The sequence below is a fragment of the Arachis ipaensis genome, chromosome B06 (assembly GCF_000816755.2).
Source record: "Arachis ipaensis cultivar K30076 chromosome B06, Araip1.1, whole genome shotgun sequence".
NCBI classification, from domain to species: Eukaryota; Viridiplantae; Streptophyta; class Magnoliopsida; order Fabales; family Fabaceae; genus Arachis; species Arachis ipaensis.
The window spans coordinates 87,185,459-87,198,378 of record NC_029790.2 but is presented as its reverse complement, the minus strand read 5'-3'; the positions used below and the strand labels follow the sequence as shown (position 1 = coordinate 87,198,378).

The 12,920-nt window shown below is 34.2% G+C and overlaps 1 protein-coding gene across 6 annotated transcripts; it reads left to right on the top strand.

The window, feature by feature from the left end:
* Window positions 2,386-11,600, top strand: LOC107648848 (protein CIA1). Of its 6 annotated transcripts, none has more exons than XM_016352662.2 (13): window positions 2,386-2,851; window positions 3,451-3,527; window positions 6,572-6,695; window positions 6,837-7,081; window positions 7,370-7,516; window positions 7,670-7,888; window positions 8,031-8,095; window positions 8,230-8,295; window positions 8,396-8,467; window positions 8,787-8,849; window positions 9,175-9,244; window positions 10,270-10,353; window positions 11,234-11,600. In XM_016352662.2, the coding sequence occupies exons 4-13, from the start codon at window positions 6,899-6,901 to the stop codon at window positions 11,303-11,305; spliced, it is 1,041 nt and encodes a 346-aa protein (XP_016208148.1). In that variant the 5' UTR covers window positions 2,386-2,851; window positions 3,451-3,527; window positions 6,572-6,695; window positions 6,837-6,898; the 3' UTR covers window positions 11,306-11,600. The 6 variants fall into 6 exon arrangements, with proteins under 6 accessions (XP_016208148.1, XP_020960230.1, XP_016208149.1 ...); XM_021104571.1 differs by having other exon boundaries at window positions 6,828-7,081; XM_016352663.2 differs by lacking the exon at window positions 3,451-3,527 and having other exon boundaries at window positions 6,572-6,689.

Below are 12,920 nucleotides of genomic sequence, written 5' to 3'. Positions count from 1 at the left end.
GCTTTCGAGCAACCTTCAGCTTTTAAAGGTTTCAGGAACCCCCAAAATTGGACCCATATTAGTATCTCATTGATTAGTTGTTCTCCAATGCATACCCCCTCTTTCTAACACTCAACATAGAGAGCATAGTCCTTGAAAAAGTCATGGAGAGTCTTTTTCAATTCTCATAATATCGGTCTCTTCTAAATTGCTTTAAGCGCCCCATCTGTGGTTCCAATTGAAAATGATTTATTAGCAAAAAGTCTTCTAACCAGACTATTAATGCAGTTGTGAATAGCCCTTTTATATCCTCCTCTGACAATTTATTACATCATCCCTCTCTTTATTACTCAAAGAAACGAAGACAATTAAATTCTCTCCACTTTCTTCCATGATTTAAGGAGGTAATGCCAAGAGAAAAGGATAGAGAAGAACCTGCGTTGTATGATGATTTTGAGTTAGGAATGAAATTGTGATATGTGTAAAAAACGTTGACTTTGACGACATAGGAATTCTGTTAAGTTAAAAACCTAGCAGAGCACATTGATCCACGACACTTTTGTTATTATTATTATTATTATTATTACATTACTTCGATATAGGTATCATAAGTTAATGATTAAACACTATTATTTTTTATGACTATTTTAGCACGACTGTGAATAATATACCCGCTTAAAAAAAAAAAGAGAAGCGATGAATGCCCTGCTCCTAGAAAGAAAATATGTTTTTCCTTCCACTCACGGCACACTGACTCTATCCTATTTTCTCTACATCAATGTACTCATTCCGGTCCAGGTATGTTGACTAGTCCATTAGCATTAGGACCAGGAAAAGACTAAAAACTGGGAGAAAAACATGTCTTTATCGCTTTTTACATGCTACCATGAATTTAGAGTCGACAAGAGGAGGTACTCACTTCAATCTACTATTGGCGGTGGGAGTTAATAAATAAAATTATCTTTTAGTTTATATTTTATTATTTTTATTTATTATATATTTTTAATAATATTTTATTATTTTAATTAATAAAAATATTATAAGACGTTGATTTTTGAAAAAAATTAAAAATATTCAAAGGGATTGTTTTGGAATTTTTAAGATTTTTAGGGACTGTTTTGTTGATTTTTGAAACTCTTCGGAGACTATTTTGTATTTTACTTCGGGACTGAATTGTCCAAATCACACACATGGATACTTAACTTCTATATGTGCAAGTTAATGTTCTACACTAGTAGTCACTATTAGCGACTAATAGAGGGAATTGTATTATCTAACGGAAGTAAATGTTGAGGACTATTTTTTGTATTTTAAAATCTAAGGGATTAAAATGATCAATTTTAAAAATCTCAAGAATTGATTTGGGTAATTACTCTAAAAGGTTTATTAAAAATGATAGAGGGACCAATATGTTGAGTTTAGCGAACTAAACTATGATTAAGATGATGACTAAACATTATTAGGATTATTATTAAATTGTTTGTATGATGTGTTTGTTTAAGTATGCAGAAATTAAATTAAACTGATTCAGGCCAAGAAACATAAACAAGGCCCAATATGGATTCAATAAAGATATTATACTATAAGTCTTAATCCAAAGGCCAAGTGTTGAACCATGTGAAAGAAAGAAACAAATTGGCCCAAACTGAGACCATATCCATCTTAAACCCATTCGATGGTCCAACACCCAAATCCATCCACTTTATTAATTTGGCACCATCATATGAAATTTTATTTCATTTGAATCTATTCTCACATCCACCGAACCAACAAACTCTCTCTTCTCTCTCTTATCTTTTCTTTCTTATCACGTCAATATCTAAAACAAGAAGAAAGGAATAGAAAAGTTCTAGAGCTAGGGCAAAAAGAAGAACAAAAAGGTAGTTTTCAAATTTAAGTAAGAAGAAAAAAATTTATGGGCTACAACAAAAGGGAAGATATCATTCGAATAGAGGATTACAAAAAGGTGACTTCCTCATTTGTGCTTCAACGAAAAGCCGTGAAAAAATCCTCTGTGTCTCAAGTATCGTTCAAGAAACTATGAAAGTTGTGAAGTCAACGATGCTCAGAGGTTCATCAACGGCCAACAAACAAACTTGGGGCCAAAGAAAGAAAGCACGGTCCCACATATAACACATATAAATACAAAAAAAATTAGATTTTTTAAAATTTGAATTTCGTGATCTCTTATTATTTATTTTATAAGTGAGACCAACAATAAATATGAGAGAAAAATTATTCAAGAAAGATCACACTTTACTCTCTAAAGTACAAATTTAAAATTTAGAAGATCCAAATTCAATACAAAATGGGTTATACTTACGAATTAACATTCCACGTCGGTCACCATAATTTATAATATTTTAAAATAAGAGACACCAAAAGTGTCCGATTATATGGGTAATTAATTACTCATGCTTTCGCACTTCGTCCTCCTCACACAATCTCATCTCGTCTCTCAGCTCTCTAGTCTCGCTCACATCTCCTGGTCACGACAGCCAACACTCACACACTGACTGCCACACACAAGTCAGTAATTCCGTTGCTGGCGTGTCGTCGTGGCTTTGGTCCCCGTTTCCGGCCTCCTATCTTCTCGTCTGGATCTGCTTGCCCTTGGTTCGTGTGCCATCGTCTTCTGCCTCTTCTCGTGTTTCCTTATTCCGTTAGCCTTCGCCATCCTCTGGTTCGGCCTCTGAGTCACCGTCGCCGTCGCAGGTGCGGGTCAGCGCGTATTCTGGTTCTTCGTCTCCGTCCTCTGCTTCGCCGTCGCCGTGCTCGGGTTGGCCGTCTGCCTCTGCTCCTCCTCTGAATCTTCCTCTGTTCGTGCTAGGAAGCTCTGGGTGACTCTGATCTGCGTATTCTAGTCAATCGAGTGAGCATTTTTTATTTGTTTCGTATTTAATTTTTTTTTCAAAAACTTTGTTGTGGGGCTCTTTTTTGTCAGAAGAGAGGGTTTTTCTGTATGAGTGATCAGTTATAGGTCTATGGCAGAATAATAATAGTACATGAAAATTGAAAACTGCGAGGAGAATAAGCACAAAAAACAATTACAAATTTGATGATGTGAGTTTAGTGTTAGGTATTGCGATGTGATAGCCTTTTCCTTTTTATGCTTGCCTCTTTCCTGAGATGAAAAATGGACCTTTCAATTGAATTGAATCTGTTCTAGGATTTTTATAGTGAAAATATATAATTAATTAATTTAGTTCATAATTAGTTGGTAAGTAGTGAAAATATAATTTTTTTATATTTATCTAATTGTGACTGGGTGAGCCTGTAATCTATTGAATGAGTTCGGTTGTGATAACTATAGTCTCGATCAGCCAACCCTAATCTATAGAACTAACTAACTTAGTTCTGCTTCTGTTATTCTGGTCTGGTTCTGCTTCCCTTTGTTTCCTTTCTGTCCCTGTTTTATTCTGCTTCCCTTTGTTTTATTCCCTTTGTTTCCTTCTCTTCGCACCCTTTCAGCTCTTCTGGTCTAGTTCTGCACTTGGTCGCTGCTCGTTCCATATCTGTTGCTCACTGCGCAACCCATAGCCTTTAATGTATGTTTTTCTAGCTTTTCACTTTGTGATTTTCTTGTGTTACTTCAATTCTAAGGTTTGGTTCATGTTAAACTGATTCATGATATTTGTGGTGCGTTGCTAAGATGTAGTTGTCAAATACTCAAATTGTGTGGTCTATTTATTGGCAAAATTTGTCCAAGAATGAAAGAACTATGAGAGGAAAAGGAAGATCTGTTATAGTTGGAATTAGTGGTTTGTGCAAATGAATTTATTGAGATATATCAAATAAAGTGATTCATATGACTCTTAATGTTATTTTTGTGCTTAGTTGATTAAGATAATGGGGACTGGGTTTGGGGATAGTCACCTAATCCATGGGACGCAACAAAGTTGGAAGATGGTCATAAGAAGAGTTGTGGTATTTCATCTGTAAGAGGTCTTTGTTTTTTAGAAATTCTATGATAATTATGTAATATAGAGAAGGGGATTCTGTTGGTACTGTGGAAGTATGTCTTTACACTCTGAACATATGATGCATTTTTTGTATGTTTTAAGACTTTGTTCTCTAATGTTGATCTTGTCATTTTATTTATCAAAAACAATAATAAAATATATTGATACCGTTCTATTATGTAAAAAATCAATTTGCCATAATACATCTAATCAAATGAATATTCAACCTTTGCATCTGTGCTTACCATGGAATTAAAGTGATACCGTTTTAAATGAAGATTGATAAAATTCAAGATTGATAATTGCATAAGGCTGGCGTAATGAAATAGTAACCCAGGTTCCAAGTTGATTTTGTGGACACTGAGATAAATTCAAGAGTGTCTGATAATGCAGAGTGTTCGAGAATTGAATTACTGTAGTTGGAACTGTAAATAATTGCTTCATATGAAGCTCCATTCTCTTTCATTCTCACATGTTAGTTCCCTCTTAAGTAATTCCTAGCAACGTTTTAAATAGTATTGTTGTTTAATGTATCTGATATGTATCTCAATCATTGAAAACAAAATGGATAAAATGGTTCCCAAGATGAGAAAATTAGTTACTAATTTAATTTCTAGGACTTGAGTTTTTTGCTGTCATCTCGACATAAATCATTTTACAGATGATGAAGAAATTTTTAAAAGTATCATAAGTCGGTTTGCTACACCAGCCACATTTTTTGAAGATAAAGTTTTTGGAAAAGAAATAACTAAAAACGTTAATAAGATTTTATGTGGTTAGTTTGAAATGCGAATTGCATAGTGCTTGCTTTGATTGATTCATGCATTTTCTATTGATAACCAACCACATTTGGAAGCAAATTTTGGTTTCTCAATTTTTTATTTTTACAAAAAATTATGTGCAAAGTTACCAAAGTCATAAAGTATGTCAGAGCTATGTTTGTTTTATGACATTTCACCAGCCAAACTGCCAAAGTGTCTTGTGCTCAAGCAACTTGCAATTGATTCAGCATGGGATTCTGTTGCATATGACTAAATGTGTTTCCCCTTGCTTATAGTCTGCTAATTTCAGAAACAACTGTTATAGTTAAATTTTAAAAGCAGTTAGTCTTGAGATAGCCATGCATAGAACTCAGGATATATTGATTTGTAACCTATTTTGTTGAGCTTCTGCATGCATTTTGCTGTCATTCTTCCCCTTTGTGCATCAACATTTTTGGCATTTAGACACCATTTATCTTGAATTTCAATCTTTTTTTGTTATGAAGTGAGTAAGGTGTATTTGTAATTTTCAGTAGGCAATGGTCCTCTAAATATGTAAATAGGCGAGTTTAATGGAAAAATAATTTTGGAGGAGGGGTTATATGTGTACTGCTAATGAAACTGTTAACATTTTTTATTCTGAAAAAAGGGGTTTCCTGACCTTGTTCTTCTTTTGAGTTTTTCTCCTTATTCTTTGGACACTCTTTTTAACCATGAAGGGGAAACAAAACTATAACTAAATCTCACAACTAGTTTAGGCCAAAGGGAACTAAGAGATATTTTTGAATGTGATGTTTACACCTTGATCACCTTTTATATAGACCCATTTGTGTTAGAAGTCGAAAGTTGACTTGCTAGCACTCTCTAACACTGAACTAAAACTAATAAGTTTTCTTTGTTATTACGTGATCTAACATCTTATGCTTCACCTTTCACAGTTCACATACTCTTGCTCACTTCTCAATACTTAAGGTTCCAATTTTCTGAGTTGGCCCTTTTGTTTTAGGGTGTTTAAAATTAACACAGATCCTTTCATGAGAAAAAATTTAATCACTATGGTAAAATAAGAATTCAAATTGAATATGTTAATAAAAAAACATTTTGCCACTACAATGAATAATATGAGGATATGTTGTATGTACATATGCAAAGAAGTTAAAAGTTAAGATGTAATTATTCAATGATGGTTTACCTTTCTTTTTAGATCATCCATTGGAAAACACCTTGTTAATGTGGGGATCTGACTGCCACCAGTTCTTAAATGTTTGTGCTTCTCCCCTTCCATGAAAAGAGATCTGGAAGAAAAGAAATTAAAAGGACGAGTATAATTGAGAAGAAATAATGTGTGAGAAACATAGCTTTGCTTCTTATTTATAACTCAAGAAGCAGCCGGAAAGATTTTTGAACTGCCGATTAGTATTTAAATTATAAGTTTTTGTATTAAGAAAAATGCTGCAACACTTATATTAATGTGGGGCAGCATCCCAATGTATTCTTTGTATGCCATGTAATAATTATGACGGTTTGTTTTGCCACTCTTGTGTGTCCATCGACCATCATGTTATCAGGAGTACTTTTAAGTAATGTAAAAAGTGATTACTTTTTGCTTTCTCAAAATTCTATATCCAATGTGCTCAAGTTGTTTGTATGCTGTGTAAAATCTTAAAGTGATTTTTTTTGTCTTCTCTTTATCTAGTATATAATCAAGTTATTCTGTGTGTTGTGTAAATGTTTTATAGGAAGAGCTAGAGCCACTGGCTGCACCACTGTACATGCATCTCTGGATATGCTTCACTATCTTTAGTTTGTGTTTGATATTGTTTTTTAAATCTCAATCTCAATCGATTGATTTTTTGTTGCTTTTGTTAGGTGCCACTTATCAAGCATTGAATCATGAAGCAGTCTCCTATTAAGAAGAAATAGAATAGATAGATAGATAGATAGATTTTAAGGGAGGTAAATTGCACATCCCCAAAACATTAAAGAGGTGGAGGTACACTGCTTTTTTTCTCTATAATTAATCTTCCAAACTTTTCTCACTTGCCCTTCCTTTTAAGGGAGCCACCTTACTGCCTTTCAAGTTTTAACGCTAATTCTTGTTCTTACTTTTGGGTATTTTTCCCAGCGTGTGCAGTTCACGTGGAAAAACCCATTGCGAAAAGCTCAGCAACAAAGGAAGAAGAACTGAAGAAAACTATGGAGAGGTTGGAACTAAAGGAAGTTCAGAGACTTGAAGGCCACACTGATAGGGTTTGGAGCTTGGCTTGGAACCCCGCCACCGGCCACAACGGTGTCCCACTCCTCTTTGCCTCTTGCAGTGGCGACAAAACTATTCGAATCTGGGAACAGAACCTCTCTTCTGGTGTCTGGTCCACCAAGGCATATCTCTTCTTTTCTTCCTTTTTTTGAATTACATATTAATTAGCAGCAACTCAGTAACATTACTCTTTGATCAACCTATTATTATTTGTTTTTCAATTGATTGGTTGATTGATTGATTATAATAAAAAATTGAATAATGTGATCGAGAGTAATCCAATTGCAGTTAACATTTGAGAGATTTATATTCAGTGACTAAGCTTGGTTAGAGTTTAATTTGGTGATCGAGATTGTATGTTTTATGTTTATTGCTACGAGTGTGTCAGTGTGATGATTGATGCAATGCAGGCGGTTTTGGATGAGCCGCACACTCGAACCGTTCGGTCGTGTGCTTGGTCACCTTCTGGTAAGCTGCTGGCCACTGCAAGTTTTGATGCCTCTACAGCTATATGGGAGAATGTTGGGGGTGATTACGAGTGTGTCTCCACTTTGGAGGTATGCTAGTGCTTCCAATTCAGTTATTTTCCGTTATTATTGTTCTTCTGGATGTTTTATGTCCTACTAGATTGTTGCTGCTTTCCTTTTCCTTTTGTGTTCAAAAAAGAAAAAAAATCTTTTGCATTGACATACATGTGATTTTTTTGGCAGGGACATGAACACGAAGTGAAGAGTGTGTCTTGGAATGCATCTGGAAACCTACTTGCAACGTGTAGTAGAGATAAATCTGTTTGGATATGGGAAGTGCTGCCAGGGAATGAATTTGAGTGTGTGTCAGTGTTGCAAGGACATACCCAAGATGTGAAAATGGTGAAATGGCATCCAACAATGGATATCTTATTTTCGTGTAGTTATGATAACACTATTAAGGTAATTCAATATGTTGTAATGGCTCTTGCATTCAAGTTTTGCTGTTGGTCCTCCTCTAGCCTTACTGTTGCTTGTTTTCCACTGTAAATGAATAGGATATGGCAGTGTGATAATGTTATAGAGCAATCAATTTTTCTTCCAGGTTTGGGCAGATGAAGGTGATAGTGACGATTGGCAATGCATTCAAACAATAGGAGAACCGAATAAGTAATATTTGTTGACATCTTCCATCATGTTTTTCTTCTCTTTAAAATTTAAATTTTAATACATGATTGGTGATCCTTTTTCCTGTATTCTATGGAAAATTTTTAATGTCAATATTTTAATACAACTGTTGTCAGTGGTCATACTTCAACTGTTTGGGCACTCTCTTTCAATGTCAGTGGTGATAAAATGGTTACTTGCAGGTAAGTGAAATAGTTCTCTTGTTCATCGTGTAATTGTTTCCTGCTTATCTTCATACTAAAAAATATGTAGCATTTTCTTGATTTCGACCTTATATGTCAGTGATGATCTTACGCTTAAGATATGGGAATCAGAAAATATAGGGATGCAATCTGGTGATGGATTCAGACATTGGTAAGTAACATTTTTGCTAGATGTTCCCCTTTCCCACCCAGATATGGATTACCAGAATGTGTATTCAACATTTGATGAGATTTTCTAATTCCTGGATATTTAATGGGAAGTTTGACTACATATATAAACCATACATGAACATATATGGTTTAGTTGTTTCTGCAACTAGATCAGTTTGGGTTACTAATCCTATTATGGAACTTGTGCAAATGAAGAATAAGCATAAATGATTATAATGGTGACATATTAGTCTTCTATTATACCTTTTCCTTTTTGTACATTTCAAAATTTGATTCCTATTTCTTCTTGGGAATTTCAGGAGACATCTTTGCACTCTTACAGGGTATCATGATCGGACAATTTTCTCTGTTCATTGGTCAAGGTAGTTGGGTATTAGTTAACTAAAATGAAATTCTCATTTGACTCTTTGGTATTTATCCAGATCCTTTTATTTCTCTGATTAATCCCTCTGTCCAATCATTAGTCAGTCATAGTTTCATTTGCATTGCTTTTGGAAAAGTTTTATTATATATCATTATGATATATTCTACTGATTCATAATTTCATATTCATATTTATTTTTTTTTTGAAAGAAAAATAAATCAAACACTATATTTTGTCATCAAGATAACCAGTGCACCCTAAATTAATTTCTAGTTATGTAAATCTGATCAATCGGTATCTTGCATTTTGTTTTCATGTAACAGAGAAGGTATCTTTGCTAGTGGAGCTGCCGATGATGCTATACGTCTTTTTGTGGATGACAATGAAAGTCAAGTATGCCAATTTTTCTTGCATCTATCCTTAACTAAAGGAGTTCATATGTCGTTTTATTGTGTTTTTTAGTGTGTATATATATTATGTTTGCCTATTGCCTAAGAGATGAATTTCTCTTATCTGGATGCAGGGAGGTCATTTATTATTGTTATTACTTTGCTAGTCTAGTAGTCCATAATTTAAATACAGAACTACAGTTGAGAATGTTAACTGAAACATTCATAAGCTGTTTCAACTTTTGAATACAAGTAGGTGATTATTTGAGGCATGTGATTTTCACGTGGTACCACTAGGGCCTGGGAACATATTATTATCCTCATACACTATAAATTTTGTAAGTAGCTAACATGCCCAAAAAGAGGTAACATTAAATCTTTGCATGTCATTCATTAAAAGTTCCCTTTGTCTTGTCCATAATATTTCCTTTAAATCACGGACCTTTTATTATTGTAGTTGATTCTCTGCACACATGGATAAACATGGGACTTATTGAGCTATTTGTACTTGCCACCATAAGGACTTTGCAATCAAGTTGGCAAACTAGTGCCAAATGTTTGTTCATTAAGCTCAGAGAACACTGATCAAACAGATTTACTGTTGAATATATTTTGCAACATCATTTATCTGCATTGATTTTTTAATTGAACTATGTTCATTTTTAAGAGTTGAGCATGATAATCTTGCGTTATAATTCAATATTGTTCAGGATTACTAGTTATTTGGAGTAGACAGATTCCATCGTTAATTTGTTATTATTAATATGATAATCTTCCTTGTCATTTCTCCGTGCTTTGTGGAATTGCATCAGACCCTTTTCATTTAACGGTTTTGTAAACCTCAACATTAAAGGACACAGCCATATGTATATTGAAATCCAAGTACCTGGAAAAAATGCAAACTGTATAAGATTATGCTTTTTTGTGTATGAAAATGCTAAAAGGATAAAGACGACAGAATCGATGCATCTACTCTATCAAGAATGTAGGGTAAATTTGACCCTAATTTGCTGCTTGTATATGACATAGGTGGATGGTCCTCTGTACAAGTTGCTGCTGAAGAAGGAAAAGGCCCATGATATGGACATAAATTCAGTGCAATGGAGCCCTGGGGTAAGATTCTTGGACATTGCTTTAATGGAATCAACCAAAAGTGATTCTCTTTGGTAGCTTTGCTATTCGTATTACAATGGAATAGATTGTTGAGCATTTTGTCTCTATTTCTATTTCCTGTGTACATTTGCTGAATTAATCAGATTGAGTTATTTGTGTTGGACACTTAACACAGCTACCGCCAAAAAATAACCCTGTGTGCACACTGGTCTGAGTGTAAAGTATTGTTGAGTATTCTATGCCTTGCAGCCGAACCATAACCATAAACATGTTTAGTAACTCTAAAAAAAAAATTTGGTTTGAACCCAAGAAGCTAACGGATGGGAAGATTGAAGGATAGTCACTATTTGTATTATTATGTGCTCAAATCCCATTTCCCGCTGATGCTAGATGTGTGCTAAAGCCTTGTGGTGCCTCTTTCTTGCCCTTGTTTGAATGATACTGAAAAGTGATAACTCCTTACCCGAATGTGGTTCGTTGCTGAAGCGATCTACATGCTAATCAAGAAAGGGGGCTAGGGAATGGCCAGAGGAAGAGAGACAGTGAGGGAAATTTAAAAGAATAAATGTGCAATTTCAAACTGTTACATTATTTAATAAATTACATTACATAAATTTTATAAATATTCCATCTCAACCATTTGCTTAACAGTATGTCAAAATGGTATTAAGAAAATGGATGACCAAACACCAAAGTAGAGGGGTGTAACTGATCCTCCACCTTGTTTCTTCTACACATAAGCTTATAAAAACTTGATATGAAAGAATGGTGAGCTTTCTCAGCAGGTTTTTTTGCTTTATGTGATTATCTAATCTGTTGTTTACATCTGTCATTTTTTATTTTATTTTATTCTATTTTTTTGCTGTGGCATACTAAACAGGAGAAGCCGCTATTAGCCTCTGCGAGTGATGATGGGACAATCAAGGTGTGGGAGGTAGTGTCACAGAGGTGATTCAAGTTTTGCACCTTTGCTGTATCAGTAGCAAAACTTTATGCTGTTGAAGCCTAATAGAAGTGCTAGGTTGCAGATTCTCGGTTATTATTTTTCTTTTTCTTTAATATAGATAAGGAATATTTTTTCTTCCCCCTTTCTTTTCCTTAGGGATGCTAGGCCCAGGAGTACTATGTGACTGTAAATCGAAATAACCGTAAACCTTCCATTTTTGCTCTTGAATGCTTGAAAATAAACTAACCTAGATTTAGTACCATAAGTACTGTTACTTCAATGGACCCCATTGTCTTTTGTCTTTGGATTTTTTTACGGTATTTTTCAATCCGACAAGTTAAGAATTAATTTATCGTAGATCAAAGTTTTATTTAAGAGTTTGCTGTTTGTAATGAGATTTAAAATCTTGGCACCTGCATAAACGGATTAGTGATTTAATTATTTGATCAATTCAAGTTGGTTTCAATGGATCCCATTGTTAAATCTAACATGGAAAGGAATGGATCCCATTGTTAAATCTAACATGGAAAGGAAGAAGAATCACTTTTGATGTGGTGCAATGATCATCCCACATTGGTAGTGCGAGACATCTTTTGCTGACGAAACTTCCAATACTTTAGCAATAGCCAATAGGTATTTTACTATTTTATATTTTTATGTCATGTATTTCTTTATCAGAAACTTTATTTTGTAAATGATCTTTTTTCTTCATACCTTTTTTCAGAACACCGCTTAATTGTAGTGGAAAATAAGATGGATAAGAAAATTGATAATGAAAGGTCCGAGTAGTGTTTTTCCCTTTACCTAAAGATGTTAATGGTGTTTCTCCATTAATGTTCACAAGAAATGTTCAAAACATACTTGTTTCGTGTTGGGCCTCGAAAGCTAGTTATTGACTATATATACATAAATGGATGAGTGGTAAAGATTTATGAACCAATTTGAATTAGTCTAGTGGTTAGTTCGTTAGTTTACTTAAATTTTAAGAGTTTAAATTCTGCCATATACATATAAAAACTCTTTAGCAGGGGCAAAACCACTTTTATCACTAGTCACTAGTAGGGGTGTGCATGGCTCGGCCCGACCCGAAGGTCTGACTCGGTCTCGAACACTTTAGGGACTATTTTTGTGTGATTGCACTGGGTCTAGGGTCGGGTAAGGGTCTCAAAAATAGACCCGATCATTATTTCGGGTCGGGTCCGGGCTATGGCTTGAGCCACCCGAAGTCGGCCCGGTCATCATACACACTTAATATTTTGTGTTATTAGTGATGGATGATGGCTGTTCTTATGTGAAATTTAAGTATTGTAAACCTTAATATTTTGTGTTATTAGTTATTATAAGACTATAAGTTAATATTTTATGTTTAAAATGCATAAGATTTTAGACTAATGCATAATATTGTGTTATTTGTATTGATTTAAATATTTGGTATTATTAGACAATATTAGTATTGATTATGGTTATGCTTTAATTTTAGAGAAGAGTTGGTTCTTGTTATATTTTTCTAAGTGAATTTTACCATATCAAATAATGGTTGGAGTCTTGGAAATTCGGATATTTTCGTATGCTAGCTTATAAGAAGGTATCAAAGTAATGTAATGTTGACGGCCCAGTTTTC